This window comes from Amblyraja radiata, chromosome 3, assembly GCF_010909765.2.
Source record: "Amblyraja radiata isolate CabotCenter1 chromosome 3, sAmbRad1.1.pri, whole genome shotgun sequence".
NCBI lineage: Eukaryota > Metazoa > Chordata > Chondrichthyes > Rajiformes > Rajidae > Amblyraja > Amblyraja radiata.
The window spans coordinates 130975766-130996907 of record NC_045958.1 but is presented as its reverse complement, the minus strand read 5'-3'; the positions used below and the strand labels follow the sequence as shown (position 1 = coordinate 130996907).

Here is a 21142-nt window from a genome sequence, read left to right as displayed (position 1 = left end):
CAACATCAGTTTAGGGACTTAGTTCCCTGAATGTGGCCTCACTGGTAGGTAGGGCGGGCAAGATGTCCATCGACACACTGGCCTTCATCAGTCGGGGAATTGAGTCGAGACCTTCAGACGTTTTATTGCAGTTGTACAAGATGTTGGCAAAGTCACATTTTGAGTATTGTGTTCAGTCATGCTGCTGTTGGAATCATGTCATGAAGCTGGAAGAAGTGTGGAGAAGCTAGACACAAAAAGCTGGAGTAACAGGCAGCATCTCTGGAGAGAAGGAAGGGGTGACGTTTCGGGTCGACACCCTTCTTCAGTCATACTCCAGCATTTTGTGACTACCTTTGATTTAAACCAGCATCTGCAGTTCTTTCCTACATAGGAATGTGGAGACGATTTACAAGGATTTTGCGAATGAGTCTTCTATAGGGAGAGCAGGAGGTTGAGGGGTGATCTTATAGAGGTGTATAAAATCATGAGGGGAATAGATCAGGTGAATCTATACTCTTACCCAGAGTACGGGAATCAAGAACCAGAGGACACCAGTTAAAGGTAAACTAGGAAAGTCAAGTCAAGTCAAGTCACATTTATTTATATAGTACATTTAAAAAACAACTCTCGTTGGCCAAAGTGCTTTACATTTGTTATAAGAATAGTATAAACAAACAAACTACATACATATATACATGTAGCCCTCACTCAGTGGACGTCAGGAAAGGCTTGGGAGTATAGATAAGATTTTAGTCTTGACTTAAAGGAGTCGATGGAGGGGGCAATTCTGATGGGAAGGGGGATACTGTTCCACAGTCTAGGAGCTGCAACCGCAAAGGCGCGGTCGCCCCTAAGCTTATGCCTAGACCGCGGGATATTCAGCAGCCCCAAGTCGGCCGATCTGAGGGGCCTGGAGGTGGAGTGGTGGGTGAGAAGACTTTTAATGTAGGAGGGGGCAAGCCCATTGAGGGCTTTGTAGACATAGAGGAGGGTCTTGAAATGTATACGGAACCGCACAGGGAGCACAGTGGAGAGAGGCCAGGATCGGGGTGATGTGGTCCCTTTTTCGGGTGCCCGTCAGGAGTCTCGCTGCGGCGTTTTGGACCAGTTGCAGGCGGGACAGGGAAGATTGGCTGATGCCAGTGTAAAGAGAGTTGCAGTAATCTAGGCGGGAGCAGATAAATATGTGGATGATCTTTTCGAGGTCATCAAAGTGGAGGAATTGTTTTATTTTAGCTATCGTCCGAAGCTGAAAGAAGCTAGCTTTTACCACGACATTGACTTGTTTGTCAAATTTCAATGCTGAGTCCAATATCACGCCAAGGTTTTTGACGTGAGGTTTGAGTAGTGGGGTAAGGCTTCCAAGGCTGCCTGCTATCATTTTGATTGAGTCCGAGGGGCCGAGAAGGATGACCTCAGACTTACTCTCATTTAGTTGGAGGAAGTTCTGGGCCATCCAGCACTTTATATCCTCGAGGCAGCGGGTAAGGTTAAGTAGGTTAGATCGGTTTTTGGGCTTCAGGGGGAGATAGAGTTGTGTATCGTCTGCGTAGCAATGGAAGGAAATGCCGTGCCTTTCAATGACTCTGCCTAAGGGGAACATATACAGGGAGAAGAGAATGGGGCCAAGGATGGAACCTTGTGGAACCCCACAGCAGAGATTAGCTGGGGAGGAGAATGAGTTTCCTATGTTAGTTGAGAAACTCCTACCTTTGAGGTAGGAGATGAACCATCTAAGGGCAGTGCCATCAATACCAACCCCATACCGGAGACAGTTAATTAGGATGGTGTGGTCGACGGTATCAAATGCTGCACTGAGGTCAAGAAGGAGCAGGATTGCACAGTCGCCGGAGTCAACGGTGAGGAGTAGGTCATTGTGTACCTTCAACAAGGCAGACTCTGTGCTATGGTGAGCCCTGAAACCTGATTGGAAAGTTTCCAGGATAGTGTTTTGGTGAAGGTAAGGTATAAGTTGACTTAAAATTACCTTTTCAAGGGCTTTTGAGAGGAAAGGGCTTTTGAGAGGAAAGGCAACTTAAAAGGTAATTTTAAAATTAAAAGGTAATTTTAAGTCAACATACCTTACCTTCACCAAAACACTATCCTGGAAACTTTCCAATCAGGTTTCAGGGCTCACCGTGCCCTGCCGTGGTGCCCTGCCGTAAACATGCCGTGGTAATGGGTCTGTAGTTGCTTGGCAAGGTGGGGTCGAGGTTAGGTTTTTTCAGGAGTGGCTGGACCACCGCATGCTTGAAGCAGGTAGGTACAGTGCCAGTGGCCAGAGAGCTGTTGAAGATGGCGAGGATGCTGGGACCGGCTGTTGTAATTATGTCCTTTAGGAGGGCAGAGGGGACAGTGTCGAGGGGGCAGGTAGCAGGTTTCATGGCGGTGACCAGTTTTACAAGGGAGGATAGAGTAACGAGTTGGAAACTGTCTAATTTTGAAGAGCAGACCAATGAGACAGCCAGGTCACGGATGGGAGGGGAAATATTCGTTTTTATATTCTTTACCTTGCTGGTGAAAAATGTGGTAAATTCCTCGCACTTAGCAGGGGACCCAGTTAGGCTGGTACTGGTGGCAGGACAGATGATGGAGGTGATGGTGCTAAAAAGGACCTTGGAGTTTTGCGCGTTTTTGGAGATAAGGGTGGAAAAATATTTAGTTCTTGCAGATTTTACTGCTTCCTGGTATTTGTCAAGATTATTTTTCAGGAGTTCAAAGGAAATTTGAAGGTTATCAGATTTGTACTTCCGTTCTGATTTTCTGCATTCTCTTCTTAGGGCTCTGGTGGTATCATTAAGCCACGGCTCGCCTTTAGGCTTCAATGTGATCATGGCTGATCATCCCCAATCAGTACCCCGTTCCTGCCTTCTCCCCATATCCCCTGACTCCGCTATCTTTAAGAGCCCAATCTAGCTCTCTCTTGATAATATCCAGAGAACCTGCCTCCACCGCCCTCTGAGGCAGAGAATTCCACAGACTCACAACTCTCTGTGAGAAAAAGTGTTTCCTCGTCTCCGTTCTAAATGGCTTACTCCTTATTCTTAAACTGTGCCCCCTGGTTCTGGACTCCCCCAACATCGGGAACATGTTTCCTGCCTCTAGCGTGTCCAAACCCTTAACAATCTTATATGTTTCTATAAGATATCCTCTCATCCTTCTAAACTCCAGAGTGTACAAGCACAGCCGCTCCATTCTCTCAGCATATGACAGTTCCGCCATCCCAGGAATTAACCTTGTAAACCTACGCTGCACTCCCTCAATAGCAAGAATGTCCTTCCTTAAATTAGGGGACCAAAACTGCATACAATACTCCAGCTGTGGTCTCACCAGGGCTCTGTACAACTGCAGAAGGACCTCTTTGCTCCTATACTCGACTCCTTTTCTTACAAAGGCCAACATGCCATTCGCTTTCTTCACTGCCTGCTGTACCTGCATGCTTACTTTCATAGACTGATGAACAAGGACCCCCAGATCCCGTTGTACTTCCCCTTTTCCCAACTTGACGCCATTTAGATAGTAATCTGCCTTCCTGTTTTTGCTACCAAAGTGGATAACCTCACATTTATCCACATTAAACTTCATCTGCCATGCATCAGCCCACTCCCCCAACCTGTCCAAGTCACCCTGCATTCTCATAGCATCCTCCTCACAGTTCACACTGCCACCCAGCTTAGTGTCATCTGCAAATTTGCTAATGTTACTTTGAATCCCTTCATCCAAATCATTGATGTATATTGTAAATAGCTGCGGTCCCAGCACCGAGCCTTGCGGTACCCCACTAGTCACTGCCTGCCATTCTGAAAGGGACCCGTTAATCCCTACTCTTTGTTTCCTGTCTGCCAATCACTTCTCTATCCATGTCAGCTCTCTACCCCCAATACCATGTGCCCTAATTGTACCCACTAATCTCCTATGTGGGACCTTATCAAATGCTTTCTGAAAGTCCAGGTACACTACATCCACTGGTTCTCCCTTGTCCATTTTCCTAGTTACATCCTCAAAATATTCCAGAAGATTAGTCAAGCATGATTTGCCCTTCGTAAATCCATGCTGACTCGGACCGATCCTGTTATTGCTATTTAAATGTTCGACTATTTCACCTTATATAATTGACTCCAGCATCTTCCCCACCACCGATGTCAGGCTAACTGGTCTATAATTCCCTGTTTTCTCTCTCCCGCCTTCCTTAAAACGTGGGATAAAATTAGCAACCCTCCAATCCACAGGAACTGATCCCGAGTCTATAGAACATTGGAAAATTATCACCAATGCATCCACAATTTCTAGAGCCACTTCCTTAAGTACCCTGGGATGCAGACCATGGAGATTTATCAGCCTTCAGTCCCATCAGTCTACCCAACATCATTTCCTGCCTAATGTGGATTTCCTTCAGTTCCTCCGTCACACTAGATCCTCTGGCCAGTGCTATATCAGGAAGATTGTTTGTGTCCTCCTTAGTGAAGACAGATCCAAAGTACCTGTTCAACTCATCTGCCATTTAAAAGACATTTGGACAGGTAGGAAAGGTTTAGAAGGATATGGGCCAAATGCAGGCAGATGGGCTGAGTGTGATGGATATCGGCAGAGAAGGTTGCACACCTGATCAGGTCCATGAAGGCATCAGTGGAGTGGACTTTTTCGAACTTGCCCTCGCGGTGCATCTTGTCCTTGCCCCCTGCCCCGGGGTGGATGATTAGCACCATGATGATGCCGGTGATGACGGCCAGCACCGTGGTGGTAGTGTAGTACACCACTGCCCGCAGTCCCATCTTCCCAGACGCCTTGCTGTCCAGAGCAGCCATTCCTGGAAGAAGGAAAGGGGTGCATTCAAATATCACGACAAAGCCAACACCATGCGTGCAGCACGGAAAGCAAAGGCACAAGTGATCTGAGACGTGTTGGTGAACTGGGTGCAAAGCTGGATGGTGACAGGAGACAGAGTGGTGGTGAACGGGTGCTGGAACCAGTGGTGCTGGTACTGGGGCTGGTGACGAGAGACAGAGTGGTGGTCTATACACTGTAAATAGATCAATTATAATCATGTATTGTCTTTCTGCTGACTGGTTAGCACGCAACAAACTAAACCTTCAGCTTTAGTCTCCTACCATGGGAAACTGACTCCATCTACCCAAAGCCTCTCATCATTCTGTATGATGTTATCTCTTGACCTCGTCTACTGCAGGGTAAACAGACCTAGCTTGTCCGATCTCCTATAGACACCAATGATCTGTACGATTGTAACATGGTATTCTAACTCTTGTATTCAGTGCGATGCCCGATAAAGACAAACATGCCATACACTTTCTGCCCCACTCTGTCTACTTGCATCACCATTTACACCAAAATATAGAATAAAGGGGAGGTCATTTAAGACTGAGGTGAGAAAAAACGTTTTCACCCAGAGAGTTGTGAATGTATGGAATTCCCTGCTACAGAGGGCAGTGGAGGCCAAGTCACTGGATGGATTTAAGAGAGAGTTAGATAGAGCTCTAGGGGCTAGTGGTGTCAAGGGATATGGGGAGAAGGCAGGCACGGGTTATTGATAGGGGACGATCAGCCATGATCACAATGAATGGCGGTGCTGGCTCGAAGGGCCGAATGGCCTCCTCCTGCACCTATTTTCTATGTTTCTATGTACTTGTACTCTCAAGGGCCTGTCCAACTTTCACGACCTAACTCACAACCTTTTTTACTCGTAAACATTTTTCATCAGGCTAGAAAAAACGCCCCGACCTACTTGATGCCACGAGTACCTACGACTGGCATCACGGCCTGCTACGACCTACCTACGACCTCCAACAACCCCCTACTACCTCGTGACGACCATGCTGCGAGTATGAGAAGGGCAAACTCGGCAGAGGTGGTGAATTAGGTCGTGAAAGTGGGACAGGCCCTTTAGGTACTTCTGTTCATCCACACTCCCCAGTGCTCCCTGTATATCCTGCCCTGGTTGAACTTCCCAATTCCGGCTACCATTCCCACTTCCCACAGTTAATCTAGACCCTGCTGATGGTTTTGCAAGGGGAATCTCTCGATCAACCTCAACAAAACCAACAAAATTGTCCCAACTCCACCCCTTGCCGTTTTCCATAGAGACCACTGCATCCGCAACTCCTTGTATCACTCATCCCTCCCCCCAGAACACCCCTCCCCATGTACATGCCCTTGCAACCGCAGGAGATGTAACACCTCCTCCATAACCTCCATCCAGGTGGGACTGAGGTTCACAGGCACCTCCTCTAATCTCATCTAATGGATTTAGTGTTCCCGATGTGGTCTCCATTACATTAATGAGACCAAGCATAGACTCTGGGACTGTTTCACTGAACGCTTGCACTCAATCCATCAAGGCCTACTGGATTTCACTGTTGCTAACCACTTTAACTCTCCTTCCCAATCCCATAGTGACATTTCTGTCCTGGGCCTCCTTCATTGGCAGAGTGAGGCCACATACAAACTAGAGGAACAGCACCTCATATTCCATTTGGGTAGCTTACAACCCAATGGTGTCAACTTTGAATTCTCCAATTATAGGTAACCTCCTACAAACACCCTCCACTTTCTGTCGCACAAACTCCCTTTCTTCCCCCCCTCCTCCATGCCCCACCTGGCCTCTTTCTCCTTCCCCTTCCCACACCTACATTCCTTCCTCTGGCTTCACAATTTGCAACTTTTCAGATAGTCCCAATCCAAAACATTACCTATCCATGTTCTCCACAGATGCTGCCTGACCCGCTGAGTTACTCCAGCACTCTGTGAAACGTCACCTATCCATGTTCTCCACAGATGCTGCCTGACCCGCTGAGTTACTCCAGCACTCTGTGAAACGTCATCTATCCATGTTCTCCACAGATGCTGCCTGACCCGCTGAGTTACTCCAGCACTTTGTGCCCTTTTGTGCAAACCAGCATCTGCAGTTCCTTGCTTTTCCTATCCATTGTGTTTGTCCCATCCTTGGCAAGGAGTGCTAGGCACCACTTCTGACCGTCTGGCTGAGTGAACATGGGGAGGATTGTGCTAGAGTCGATTACCATCTTTCTTCATGGAACATGAGTGGGGTCCATACCTGTCACCAAGCTGGAGACGATGAGTGGCATCACCATCATCTGTAACATGCGCATCAGCAGTTCTCCCGGGAATGAGAAGTACTTCACCTGGCGATAGTTCATGTGGTATTTCCTGAGACAGAAGCCCAGTACAACCCCTGGGGAGAGAGACAGTGTTAGACCAGCCGGGCAGGACTCTCCCCCACACCTGCACCAGACTGGAAGGGCAGATCTGCTGTGCTCCTTTGGGCCCAGTAGGGAGGGGTGGATGGACATTAGTGTCCACCAACAAGAAGGACATGGATGGTGGTGAGACAGGGAAGGTCATGTTTATATTCTACACCACCTTTATATCAAGAAGACCCTGTTAGACCAAGAGTGGAGGGAGGGGGGGTTGAGCAAGGCAGTGATTCAGTTTAACATTGATACTGACCCTCAGAAGGCAAATGGATTAGGACTGGATTGGGATTGGGGCTCAACACCTCCCTGTGTGCCTGGGTCCTGGACTTTCTCACCGCCAGGCCCCAGGTAGTCAAGATGGGAGGGAATACATCGAAGTCCCTCACCCTGAGCACAGGATCGCCCCAGGGTTGCGTCCTCAGCCCCCTATTGTACTCCCTGTACACACATGACTGTGTGGCTAGGTTCAGCTCCAACTCAATAATTAAGTTTGCTGATGACACTGTGGTGGTGGGCCTGATCTCAGACAACGACGAGAAGGCCTACTGGGAGGAGGTGGCTGGTATAGCACTCTGGTGCCAGGATAACAGCCTCCTCTTGAACATCAAAAAAACGAAGGAGCTGATCATGTACTTTAGGAGGGCACATCATCCGAGGACGTACACTCGATTGAGGATAAATGGGGATCCTGTGGATAGGGTGAACTGTTTTAACTATCTGGGAGTCCACATCTCCGAGGATATGACATGGGCATCACACGCCTCAGCATTCGTGAGTAAGGCAAGGCAGTGCCTTTACCACCTCAGGCAATTGAGGAAATTCAGAGTGTCTCCGAGGATCCTCCAGTGCTTCTACTCAGCGGCGGTGGAAAGCATCTTGTCCGGGAACATTACCATCTGGTTTGGGAATTGCTCTGCCAAGGACAAGAAGGCTCTGCAGAGAGTAGTGCGTTCGGCCGAACGCACTATGGGAACTTCACTTGCCCCCCTGCAGGAACTATACATCAGGAGGTGCAACTCCAGAGCCAACAATATCATGAGAGACCCCTTCCACCCCTGCAAAGGACTGTTCCAGCTGCTACGGTCAGGCAAACGCCTCCGTTGCCATACGGTGAGAGCGGAGAGGTTGAGAAGGAGTTTCTTCCCAGAGGCCATTCGGACTGTAAACGCCTATCTCACCAGGGACTAACTCTACTGAACGTTTTTCCTTCCATTATTTATTATGTAAAGGTATATGTGTGTTATGATTGTGTTTATAGTTTGTTTGGTTGTTTGTCTTTTTGCACAAAAGTCCGCGAGCATTGCCACTTTCATTTCACTGCACATCTCGTATGTGTATGTGGCAAATAAACTTGACTTGACTTGGATTAATAGAGGGCTGTGGTGAGTGGGAGTCGTGTGGCATTGATACAGGGCTGTGGGGCAGTGGGATTAGTTTAATAGGGTTGATACAGGCCTGTTCCACTGAGCTTCTGCACAGATGCAGCCTGAGCCGCTGAGTTCCTCCAGCTCTGTGTCTCTGAGACTGGAGTTGGCAGAATAGAGAGTGAGAGGAGTTGAGGTACGTTTGGCCATCTGGCTACTCACCAACCACCACCGCTGCCACAGTGAACAGCACAAACAAGTTGTTCTTGCCAAATCTCTTCACATCTTCACAGGTAACCCTCCGACTCCGTGACTTGGCCACTGTGCGTTTCTGGAAGCCTTGCTGGATGCGTTCCATTGCATTTATCACCACTGCCTTTAGGATTAGGGTTCCCTGTGATCCCAGCAGTTATTTTCTCAGTAATGCCTGACTGAATGCAGCGTGGATCCAAGGCACTGCAGGCAATTGGTGGAATAACAAGGCAATACATTAATGTACAGATCACATCACACACCTTCAGCTAAAGAACAGCACGGACCACACATTGTGTGTAAGAAAGAACTGCAGATGCTGGTTTAAATCGATGGTAGACACAAAATGCTGGAGTAACTCAGCGGGACAGGCAGTATCTCTGGAAGGAAGGTATGGACGACGTTGCAAGTCGAGACCCTTCTTCAGACTGATGTCAGGGGAGGGGGTGGGACAAATATAGAATGTAGGTGGAGACAGTAAGACCAGTAGGAGAACTGGGAAGGGGGAGGGGATGGAGAGAGAAAGCAAGGGCTATCTGAAGTTAGAGAGGTCAATGTTCATACCGCTGGGGTGTAAACTACCCAAGTGAAATATGAGTTGCTATTCCTCCAATTTGCGCTGGGCCTCACTCAGACAAAGGAGGAGGCCCAGGACAGGAAGGTCAGATTGGGAATGGGAGGGGGAGTTGAAGTGCTGAGCAACCGGGAGATCAGGTTGGTTAAGATGGACTGAGCGGAGGTGTTCAGCGAAACGATCGCCAAGCCTGCGCTTGGTCTCGCCGATGTAGAGAAGTTGACACCTGGAACAGCGGATACAGTAGATGAGGTTGGAGGAGATGCAGGTGAACCTCTGCCTCACCTGGAAAGACTGTCTTTCCAGGTGAGGCAGAGGTTCAACTCATTCACGCTGAGTAGGCTATATAACTGAGAAAGTGCCATTTGCCCACGCCAGGTCCACATTCCTCTAAATGTTGGATTCCATTTATTTTTGTAAACTTAGGCAACCCTCGTTATACATTATATCTCCAATGTTGCTGTCATCTACAAATGTACAAACTATGTTTAATCTATTAAACATAGTTGGTAAACTACTCAATCATGACCTCTGGTACTGCCTGTGTGGAGTTTGCACGTTCTCCCTCTGACTGCATGGGTTTACTCCAGGTGCTCCAGTTTACTCCCACATCCCAAAGACATGCAGGTTTGGAGGTTAATTGGCCCCTCTGTAAATTCATAAATTCTGGGACCAGAATTAGGTCATTCAGCCCATCAAGTCTACTCCGCCATTCAATCATGGCTGATCTATTTTTTCCTCTCAACCCATTCTCCTGCCCTCTCCCCATAACCCTGACACCTGTACTAATCAAGAATCTATCAATCTCTGCATTATAAATATCCACACATTCAGCCTCCACAGCCGTCTGTGGCAATAAATTCCACAGCTTCACCACCCTCTGACTAAAGAAATTCATCCTCATCTCCTTTCGAAAGGATCGTCCTTTTGTTCTGAGGCTGTGGCCTCTGACCCAATAGACACTCCCACTAGTGGAAACATCCTGTCCACATCCACTCTATCCAAGCCTTTAACTATTCAGTAACTTTCATTGAGGTTCCCCCTCATCCTTCTGAACACCGAGGCACAGGTCCAGTGCCATCAAACGCTCCTCATATATCAACCTGTTTAAGAAAGAACTGCAGATGCTGGAAAAATCGAAGGTAGACAAAAATGCTGGAGAAACTCAACGGGTGACGTTTCGAGTTGAGACCCTTCTTCAGACTGATGTGGGGGTGAGGGAGGCGGGAAGAAGAAAGGAAGAGGCGGAGACAGTGGGCTGTGGTAGAGCTGGGAAGGGGAGGAGGGTGAAAGCAAGGACTACCTGAAATTGGAGGAGTCAATGTTCATACCGCTGGGGTGCAAACTACCCAAGCAAAATATGAGGTGCTGCTCCTCCAATTTGCGGTGGGACTCACTCTGGCCATGGAGGAGGCCCAGGACAGAAAGGTCGGATTGGGAATGGGAGGGGGAGTTGAAGTGCTGAGCCACCGGGAGATCAGGTTGGTTAATGCAAACCGAGCGGAGGTGTTGGGCGATGCGATCGCCAAGCCTACGCTTGGTCTCACCGATGTAGATCAGTTGACACCTAGAGCAGCGGATGCAATAGATGAGGTTGGAGGGACACCTGGAAAGACTGCTTGGGTCCTTGGATGGAGTCGAGGGGGGATGTCAAGCGACAAGTGTAGCATTTCCTGCGGTTGCAAGAAAATGTACCAGGGGAGGGGGTGGTTTGGGAGGGAAGGGACGAATGGACCAGTGAGTTACGGAGGGAGCAGTTTCTGCGGAAAGCAGATGGGAAGATGTGGCGAGTGGTGGGATCTCGTTGGAGGTGGCGAAAATGTTGGAGGATTATTTGTTGTATGTGACGGCTGGTGGGGTGGAAGGTGAGGACAAGGGGGACTCTGTCCTTGTTATGAGTGGTGGGATGGGGAGTGAGAGCAGAGTTACAGGATATAGAGGAGACCCTGCTGAGAGCCTCATCTAGAGTCAAAGAGGGGAACCCCCGTTCCCTAAAGAATGAGGACATCTCAGATGCCCTGGTTTGGAACACCTCATCCTGGGTGCAGATTGGGCATAGACAGAGGAATTGGGAGTAGGGGATAGAGCCCTTACAGGAAGCAGGGTGGGAAGAAGTGTAGTCCAGATAGCCATGGGAGTCAGTGGGTTTGTAGTAGATGTCGATCAGTAGTCCCGACATCTACTACAAACCCACTGACCCCCATCTCCTTCGGCTTTCTGCAGAGACCGCTCCCTCCACAACTCCCTGGTCAATTCTTCCCTTCCCACCCAAACCACCCCCTCCCCTGGTACATTTTCTTGCAACTGCAGGAAATGCTACACTTGTCGCTTTACCTCCCCCCTCGACTCCATCCAAGGACCCAAGCAATCTTTCCAGGTGAGGCAGAGGTTCACCTGCACCTCCTCCAACCTCATCTATTGCATCCGCTGCTCTAGGTGTCAACTGCTCTACATCGGTGAGACCAAGCGCAGGCTTGGCGATCGCTTCGCCCAACACCTCCGCTCAGTTCGCAATAACCAACCTGATCTCCCGGTGGCTCAGCACTTCAACTCCCCCTCCCATTCCGAATCCGACCTTTCTGTCCTGGGCCTCCTCCATGACCAGAGTGAGGCCCACCGCAAATTGGAGGAGCAGCACCTCATATCTCACAAGGGTAGTTTGCACCCCAGCGGTATGAACATTGACTTCTTCAATTTCAGGTAATCCTTGCTTTCTCCCTCCTTCTCCTCCCCTTCCCAGCTCTCCCACAGCCCACTGTCTCCACCTTTTCCTTTCCTCTTCCTGCCACCCCACCCCCCACATCAGTCTGAAAAAGGGTCTCGACCCGAAACATCACCTATTCCTTCGCTCCATAGATGCTGCCTCACCCGCTGAGTTTCTCCAGCATTTCATATATTAACCTAGTCATTCCTGGGATCTTTCTTGTAATCCTCCTCTGGACCCTCTCCAATGCCAGAGCATCCTTCCTCAGATATGTGGCCCAAAACTGCTCACAATATTCCGAATGTGGGCTGACCAGCGCCTTATAACACCTCAGCATTACAACCTAATATATTATAGTCTAGCCCTCTTTAAATAAATGCTAGCGTTGCATTCACCTTCCTTACTTTGCAGCTTCCAAGGTGGATCCCAACCCAGGTGGCAGTTTGCGTGCTTGCCACAGAAGCAGTTCTACAAACACATAACAATCGCTCCACACTCTTCAATCTCTGCTCCTACACCAACATTTCTTACTTTAAATATAATTTACCTTGCGTTATTCCTTTATCATATGTCTATACACTGTAAATGGTTCAATGGTAATCATGTATTGTCTTTCTGCTGACTGGTTAGCACGCAACAAAAGTTTTTCATCGCACCGTAGTACATGTGACAATAAACTGTAACTGTAAATACCAATTTCACTTGCAGATTAACTACATGACTTCAGAATTAAGGGACAGAAGTTTAGGGGTAACATGAGGGGGAACTTCTTTACTCAGAGAGTGGTAGCGGTGTGGAATGAGCTTCCAGTGGAAGTGGTGGAGGCAGGTTCGTTGGTATCATTTAAAAATAAATTGGATAGGCATATGGATGAGAAGGGAATGGAGGGTTATGGTATGAGTGCAGGCAGGTGGGACTAAGGGAAAAAAGTTGTTCGGCACGGACTTGTAGGGCCGAGATGGCCTGTTTCCGTGCTGTAATTGTTATATGGTTATATGGTTAACTTTTGGGGAATCCTGCACCAGCATTCCCAAGTCCCGAGCATCTCCGATTTCTGGATTCTCTTCCCATTTAGTAAATAGTCTACACCTTTATTCCTACTACCAAAATGCATGACTCCACACTTTGCTCCACTATATTCCATCTGCCACTTCTCTGCCCACTGTGCCAACCTGTCCAAGTCCTTCTGCAGAGTCCCTGCTTTCTCTACACTACCTGCCCTTCCACCTATCTTCATATCATCTGCAATCTTTGCCACAAAGCCTTCAATCCCCTCGTCCAAATCATTAATATACAACGTGAAGACTAGCGGCCCCAGCACCGAGCCGCGCGGAACTCCGCCAGTCACTGGCAGCCAACCAGAAAAAGCCCCCTGTACTGCCACTCTTTGCCTTCTGCCATCCAGCCAACCTGCTATCCATGCTACACAAAAATGCTGGAGAAACTCAGCGGGTGCAGCAGCATCTATGGAGCGAAGGAAATAGGCAACGTTTTGGGCCAAAACCCTTCTTCAGACTCATCCATGCTAGTATCTGCCCTTTGATACCATGGGCTCTCATCTTCTTTAGCAGCCTCACATGTGGCACCTTATCAAAGGCTTTCTGAAAATCCAGGTAAACGACATCTACTGACTCTCCTTTGTCTGTTCTGCTATTTAATTCCTCAAAGAATTCCATCAGGTTCGTCAGCCAAGATCTCGCCTTCACTAAACCATGCTGACTTTGGCCGACTTTATTGTGAGCTTCTAAATACTCGGAAACATCATTCTTTATAATGGACTCTAAAACTTCCCAACCACTGAAGTCAGACTAACCGGCCTATAGTCTCCACTATTCTGCCTCACTGCCTTCTTGAATAGCGTAGAAATAGTTGCAGTTTTATAATCATCTGGAACCACCCTTGACTCTAGTGATTCTTGAATGATCACAACTAATGCCTCTAAATCTCTAAACAATCTCTAAAACTACCTCTTTCAGAGCCCTGCCTCACTCTGACAGTGGAGGGGCCAAGGACACAAAGGTCAGTGTGGGAAGGGGAATTCGAATGTTTGGCACTGGTAGGTCAGGTAGGTCCAGGTGGACTGAGCGAAGGTGTTCAGCAAAACGATCTGCGTTTGGTCTTGTCGATGTATAAGAGTCCACATCTCGAATAACAGATAGAGTAGATGAGGTTGGAGGAGGTGCAAATGAATCTCTGCCTAACCTATAAGGACTGGCGAGGAAGAAGGTATAGGGACAAATGTTGCATCTCCTGTGGTTGCAGGAGATAGTACCTGGGGAGGGGGTGGTTTGGGTGGGAAGGGATGAGTGAACCAGGGAGTGGCAGAGGGAATGGCCTCTGTGGAAGGCAGAAAGGGGTGGAGATGGGAAGATGTGGCTAGGGGTGGGATCCCATTGGAGGTGGCGGAAATGTTGGAGGATTATGTGTTGTATGGGACGGCTGATGGGGTGGACGGTAATAGCTAGGGGGACTCTGTCTCTGTTGTGACTAGGGGAGGGGGGACAAGGGCAGAGCTGCGATGTACCGAGGGTACATGAGTGAGGGTCTCATCTATGATGGGAGAGGGGAACCCCCATTCCCTAAAGAATGAGGACTTCTCTGATGTTGTGGGTTCGGAACATCTCATCTTGGGCGCAGATGCAGCATAGATTGAGGGATTGGGAGTAAGGGATAGAGTCTTTGCAGGAAGCAGGGTGGGAAGAAGTGTACCCGAGATAATTGTGGGAGTCGGTGGGTTTGTAATAGAACTGCAGGTACTGGTTTACATGGAAGACAGACAAAGTGCTGGAGTAACTCAGTGGGACAGGCGTATCTCTGGATAGAACGAATGGGTGACGTTTTGTGTCGAGACCCTTCTTCAGACTGAGAGTCAGGGGAGAGGGAGACATGGAGACCCTTCCTTATCTATAAATTAAGATACAAATGAAGGTCATTTCATGCTGCCTCGGCAAGGCCAACAGCATAATGAATCACACCCTGACCACTCCCTCTTCTCCCCTCTCCCATCCGGCAAAAGGTACATTCAGAGACAGTTTCTTCCCAGCTGTTATCAGGCAACTGAACCATCCTACCACAACTAGAGAGCAGTGGCGAACTGCTATCTACCGCATTGGTGACCCTAGGACTATCATAGATCGGACTTTGCTGGCTTTGCCTTGCACTAAACGTTATTCCCTTATCATGTATCTGTGCTGTAAATGGCCTGAAGTCCCACACCACCAGGATCGGGAACAGCTACTTGTCCTTGAACCGACCCGCACAACTCTAATCCTACCTCGGCAACAGAACACCACGCTCTCCCCGTGACCGGCGAGGGGGTTCTCCAAGAACTTCTGTCTCCTCCCACATTTCAAAGACTTCCAAGTTTTGTATGTTAATTGGCTTGGTATAAATGTATAGGGAGGTTTCCCGGCAGTCGGGTCACGACCCATGACCCGTACTGTTGCTAGGCTACTCCAAGTGGAGTACACGCGATGAACTGCAGGTTGGCACTTACCATTGTTTCCAGCGTAGCGGGCCCGTTAAAACCCGCTGAAATTGTCCATTTTTGCGCTGTAAATAATTATGGAAATCGGGATAAGCGTGAGAGACATTTAGCATACTTCACAATTCCAGAAGTGAGGAGAAATGACGGTAGATAGAAGCGAGAGCTGGAGGGACAACAACAGCCAGAGTGCTTGGCGAACATTGTTCGTGAAAATATTGGGAATTATCGCGTTTGCTCACTGCATTTCATCAAGTAAGGCATTATTTGTGTTTTTTCTTGATTCCTTTGGCATCTAAAAAGTTTCAGAAGTGATAAATCTGGCTGTAATTTTTTTTAATCGCCCATGGTTCCCAAGTGGGATTTACATACAAAATGAAAACGCATCTGAAGAAACATTTACAGCCAGATTTATCACTTCTGAGAATTTTTAGATACCAAAGGAATCAAGAAAAAACACAAATAATGCCTTACTTGATGAAATGCAGTGAGCAAACGCGATAATTCCCAATATTTTCAATGTTCACCAAGCACTTTAGCTGCTGTTGTCCCTTCAGTTCTCGCTTCTCTATACCTTCATTTCGCTTCACGCTTGGAATTATAAAGTTGGGTACGATGTCTCTCACACTTACCCCGACTCCCACAATTTTTTCAGCGCAAAAATTCAACATTTTGGCGGTTTTTAACAGGTGGGAAAATACTCGTTTCTTGCATTAATAACATATACCGGAAGTGACGGATGTCTTCCAGTTGGATTTAGCGGCTCCGTGCCTCCGTGACCTTACGTGCAACCTCCCTATAAAATGTAAAATTGTGTCCAATTTGTTTCTGTGGACCGAAAGGTCGCCCATTCCTTTTCTCCAGAGATGCTGCTGCCTCACCCGCTGAGTTACTCCAGCATTTTGTGCCTGTCCACCATTCTGTGAGTTGTCCGAGTCGGTGAACCTGTGTTGCTGCTGCAAGATTGCAAACAAGATTCTCATTGTGTTTAAGAAGGAACTGCAGATGCTGGAAAACCGAAGGTAGACAAAAGTGCCGGAGAAACTCAGCGGGTGCGGCAGCATCTATGGAGCGAAGGAAATAGGCAACGTTTCGGGCCGGGTCTGAAGAAGGGTTTCGGCCCCAAACGTTGCCTATCTCCTTCGCTCCATAGATGCTGCTGCACCCGCTGAGTTTCTCCAGCACTTTTGTCTAGCTAAGATTCTCATTGAACCTGCAGCACTATCACTATCCGTCCCTATGTGTGAACCGTGCACGGCAATCGCTGGGCCTCCAACCAACACAACCCCTCACCCTTCACCGTTTCCCCATCCTAGCCACAACACTCAAGCCAGAAAGCCACTTATTTCTGTCATCGTTCTGTTCCAGACGCGCTAATCGTACACAAACACCTTAAATACTCACCGATCAGGAATCTGCGGGCGTGAAGAAGCGAATGCCCCCTCGGATGTGGTGCCTTTAAGTCCTGGACACGGCGCGGGGAATCTTCTCCTTGGCGCAGCAAGGGACCCGGAATTCACCAGCACAAGAAATCGTACAACAGGGCTTGGAGGGGAAGCATTTCATTTTAACCACAGAGCACGGAGACAGGCCCTTCGGCCCACCACATCCTGTCTGTACTCACGATAGACACAGAATGCTGGAGGAACTCAGCGGGGCAGGCTGCATCTCTGGAGAGAAGGAATTGGTATCTGGGGCTAAGGGTCGAGATCCTTCTTCAGACTCGACCAGAAACGTCGCCCATTCCTTCTCTCCAGAGATGCTGCCTGTCCCGCTGAGTTACTCCAGCTTTTTGTGTCTGTCTTCGGTGTAAACCAGCATCTGCAGTTCCTCCCTACATCCTTTCACTTCTGCATAGACCCGCTCCCCTCTCCCACCCCCAGGTTCACACACTGTTTGAGGGGGCAGCTTCCTACTCTCTCCACCCTCCTGTATTGCCCTCGTATCTTCACCACAACCCGCGGCGGATGTTGCCAACAACACAGAGATGGATAGATTGTTGATTAGTGCGGGTGTCGGGGTTTATGGAGAGAAGACAGGAGAATGGGGTTGAGCGGGAAAGATAGACCAGCCATGGCTGAATGGTGGAGACACGATGGGCCGAACGGCCTAATTCTGCTCCTATCACATGAATTCGTGAACTTATTTTTAGGAGGGATCAGGACCGCGGTTTGACAACGTTCAAAACTGAGACACACCCGATGAGATATGAAAGCCACTGCCAGAGAGACTGCAGCCAGTCCACCAGGGCTTTGGAGAAGGATGTGCCGCAGCCAGCATCAGGCCAGGGACTGAGGGGGTTGCCCTGGTGGTACAGCAGCTGGGACTAGACGGGCTGAGCGGCAATTCCATGCCACAACAATTCCGATTAGCGTTGCTTTTGTTCAGCTGGAGATTAGCTCCCCATCCCCTCCCCCCCCACACTGACCCCTCACCCTCCACAATGACCACTACACCCCACTCCACACCTCACCCTTCTACTATCTCTGCTTCACCCTGCCCTCACCCCCTCTCCCCCCCCCCCCCCCCCCCCCCCCCCCCCCCCCTCTCCCCCACCCCCCTCTCCCTCTACACCTCTCACCCTCCCTCTCTCCCACCCCCCTCTGCCCCTCTCCCTCAACCCAGCCCGACCCGCGACCCGCGACCACTCACCGGACTCCGGCGGCTCCGGCTGCGGGCGTGGAGCGGAGGGAAGGCGGCGGCCCCCGCGGGGTGGAGCCGGCAGTGGGAGGGACGGGACTGGAGATGAAGGGGAGGTGAGAGGGAGAAGCGGGTGGAGAGAGGACAGAGAGGGGAGGGGGATGGAGGAGAGGGGGGGGGGGGGGGGGGGGAGAGGAGGGGGGGGGGAGAGGGGAGGGGGTTGCGGGAGAGGGGAGAGAAGGGGGTGGGGTGAGAGGGGTGAGGAGAGAGGGGGAGAGATGGGGTATGGGAGAGGGCAAGGAGGTGGGATGGGGAGGGGAAGGGTGCGTGAGGAGAGAGGGGGAGTGGGAACGAGAGAGGGCGGGGAAAGGTGCGGGGAGAGAATGGAAGGGAGATGATGGATGGTGCAGGGGGGGGGGGCTGGGAACAGGTGAGGGTGTGGGGGTGAGGGTGTGGGGGTGAGGATGTGGGGGTGAGGATGTGGGGGTGAGGATGTGGGGGTGGGGGTGAGGACTGTGGGGGTGGGGTGAGGATGTGGGGGTGGGGGTGAGGATGTGGGGGTGAGGATGTTGGGGTGAGGATGTGGGGGTGAGGAGGGGAGTGGGACAAAAGAGGAAAGGTGTGTGGGTAATGGGGAGTGTGGAGAACGTGGTAGGGAAAGGATGGGTGGGATAGAGGGAGGAGATGTTGGGAGGGAGGGTCATGAAGGGAATAAGGGTGCATCAGACCACGTCGACCTAATTACGCGGCCTCGTGGTCGCGTCGAGGCGCGACGGTCCCGTGAAGGTCGCGCACGACTTCACGCGTCAGCACAGCCGTCTGGAGTGCGTGACGTCATTTGAAGATGGACACAAAATGCAGGAGTAACTCAGCGGGACCGGCAGCATCTGTGGAGAGAAGCAATGGATGATGTTTCGGGTCGAGATTCTTCTTCAGTCTGAAAGAAGGGTCTCGACCAGAAACGTCACCCATTGCTTCTCTCCAGAGATGCTGCCGGTCCCGCTGAGTTACTCCAGCATTTTGTGTCTATCTCCAATCGTCTTGGCCCCGCTCTGGGAGTAGAAGTGGGGGCGGATCCGGACCGCAACGGCCGTGAGCCCCAGGCCGAGCTCGGCGATCGTTTACCTGCTTCTGCTGCTGTTGGAGGTGAGACGTTGCGTCGCGCCAGGGTCTTGGGCCTGTCCCACTTTGGCCGTCAAAAGAACACACAATACACAACAAAAATGTAACACAAACATCCACCATAGCATTCATCACTGTGGTGGAAGGCACACAATTTGGCCCGTCCTCCTCCATTTCCCCCCATGGTCGGGACCTCAACCCTCCACAGCCGTCGCTGCGGGCGTCCAGATGTGCAGACAGGTAAAAGTCCAGGTAAGTCCAGAATCGGCTCTTCCCCACCGGAGACCGCGGCTTTAGGTTGGTGTAGGCCGCAGGGCCGGCGGTCGAAGCTCCCCTCCAGGGGTGATGGTAAGTCCATGCCGCGCCCGCGGTAGAAGTTGGCCGCGGGCCGGCATTCGGAGCTTCTTCTTCCCCCACGAGGGATCCCGGGCCTGCAATTAGCCCATAATCCCACCACTTTCCAACCCATCACCTTGTTCCAATGGCTTTTAAACGTAACTGTTCCCACTTCCACTCCCTCCGGCAGTTCCGTCCCTACACCCTCTGTGTGAAAACCTCCTGCCTACTTTAAATCTTTTCTGAGAGATGGTCCAGCACTGGTGACAGAAAGGACAGGAGATGCTGGAGTGTGGAGAACATGCCATCAGTCAGTGTGTAGGAAGGAACTGCAGATGCTGCTTTATACCTCATTCCTCATGAGAGGAATAGATCAGGTAGATACACAGTCTCTTGCCCAGAGTAGGGGAATCGAGGACCAGAGGACATAGCTTCAAGGTGAATGGAAAAAGATTTAACAGGAATATGAGGGTTAACTTTTTCACACAAAGGGTGGTGAGTGTATGGAACAAGCTGCCAGAGGAGGTAGTTGAGGCTGGGACTATCCCAACGTTTAAGAAACAGACAGGTACATGGATAGGACAGTTTTGGAGGGATCTGGACAGGTGGGGCTAGCGTAGCTGGGGCATGTTGGCCGGTGTGGGCAAGTTGGGCTGAAGTGCCTGTTTCCACACTGTATCACTCTATGACTCTATACCAAAGATAGGCACAAAGTGCTGGAGTAACTTAGTGATTCAGGCAGCATCTCTGGAGAAAAAGGATGGGTGACGTTTTGGGTGGGACCTTTCGTCAGACAACTGCAGATACTAGCTTGAGGGAATGAGTGGCCTCCTACTGCTCCAGTTTTGTCCTGTTTCTTGTGAAAGAGGATGGTGGTAAATGGTTTCCCCAGAGGTGGCAGGCTGTGGGGTCACTGGCAGTGCCTCCATGGACAATCTGTGACCTCCTCAGCTGAAGAAAGTAAACACTAGGAATGTGGGAGAGGGCGGTACGGGCTGGCGGAGATGGTGCCATCAATATGGCAGGTGGGATATCACGTGGGGGGGGGGGGGGGGGGGGGGGATCGGGGGCCGTACAGGGACAGTGGGTTACTTGGGACCAAAGGAATCACAAACACTGCAACTGTGATATAAAAACAGAACAAGCTGGAAACTCTCAGCAGGTCAGGCAGCATCTGTGGGAAGAGAATCAGAGTTGATGTTAGTTCTGACGAAGGCTCTTCAACCTGATTCATGGATTCCCCCGGAAGCTGCTGAGAATGTCCAGCTTTTCTGTCCTCGTGAAAGGGGTGATGGAGTTGATTAAGGTCCTCAATCAACAGGTCTTCGCCCAGGAGAAGGAGGTGAGGTCAGGCAGACGTATGCGTCATTGTGGAGCAGGTGAGGAGGAGGAGGAGGAAGGACACTTGCCATAGGTACACTAGGGTTGATAAATCTCTGGGGTTGATGAGATGCA

General features: G+C 50.0%; 1 protein-coding gene across 1 annotated transcript in view; it reads right to left on the bottom strand.

Annotated features, from left to right (window-relative positions):
• The window catches only part of slc1a3 (solute carrier family 1 member 3), a 35455-nt gene extending 17086 nt beyond the window's left edge, over positions 1-18369 (bottom strand). The window contains exons 1-5 of the mRNA XM_033018769.1: positions 18242-18369; positions 16994-17134; positions 8798-9044; positions 7052-7189; positions 4585-4789 (exon numbers count right to left, since the gene is read on the bottom strand). Coding sequence (XP_032874660.1) covers positions 4585-4789; positions 7052-7189; positions 8798-8933 — 479 coding nt within the window. The 5' untranslated portion in view covers positions 8934-9044; positions 16994-17134; positions 18242-18369. The remainder of the gene's footprint in view (positions 1-4584; positions 4790-7051; positions 7190-8797; positions 9045-16993; positions 17135-18241) is intronic.
• Between the last annotated feature and the right edge of the window lie 2773 nt (positions 18370-21142).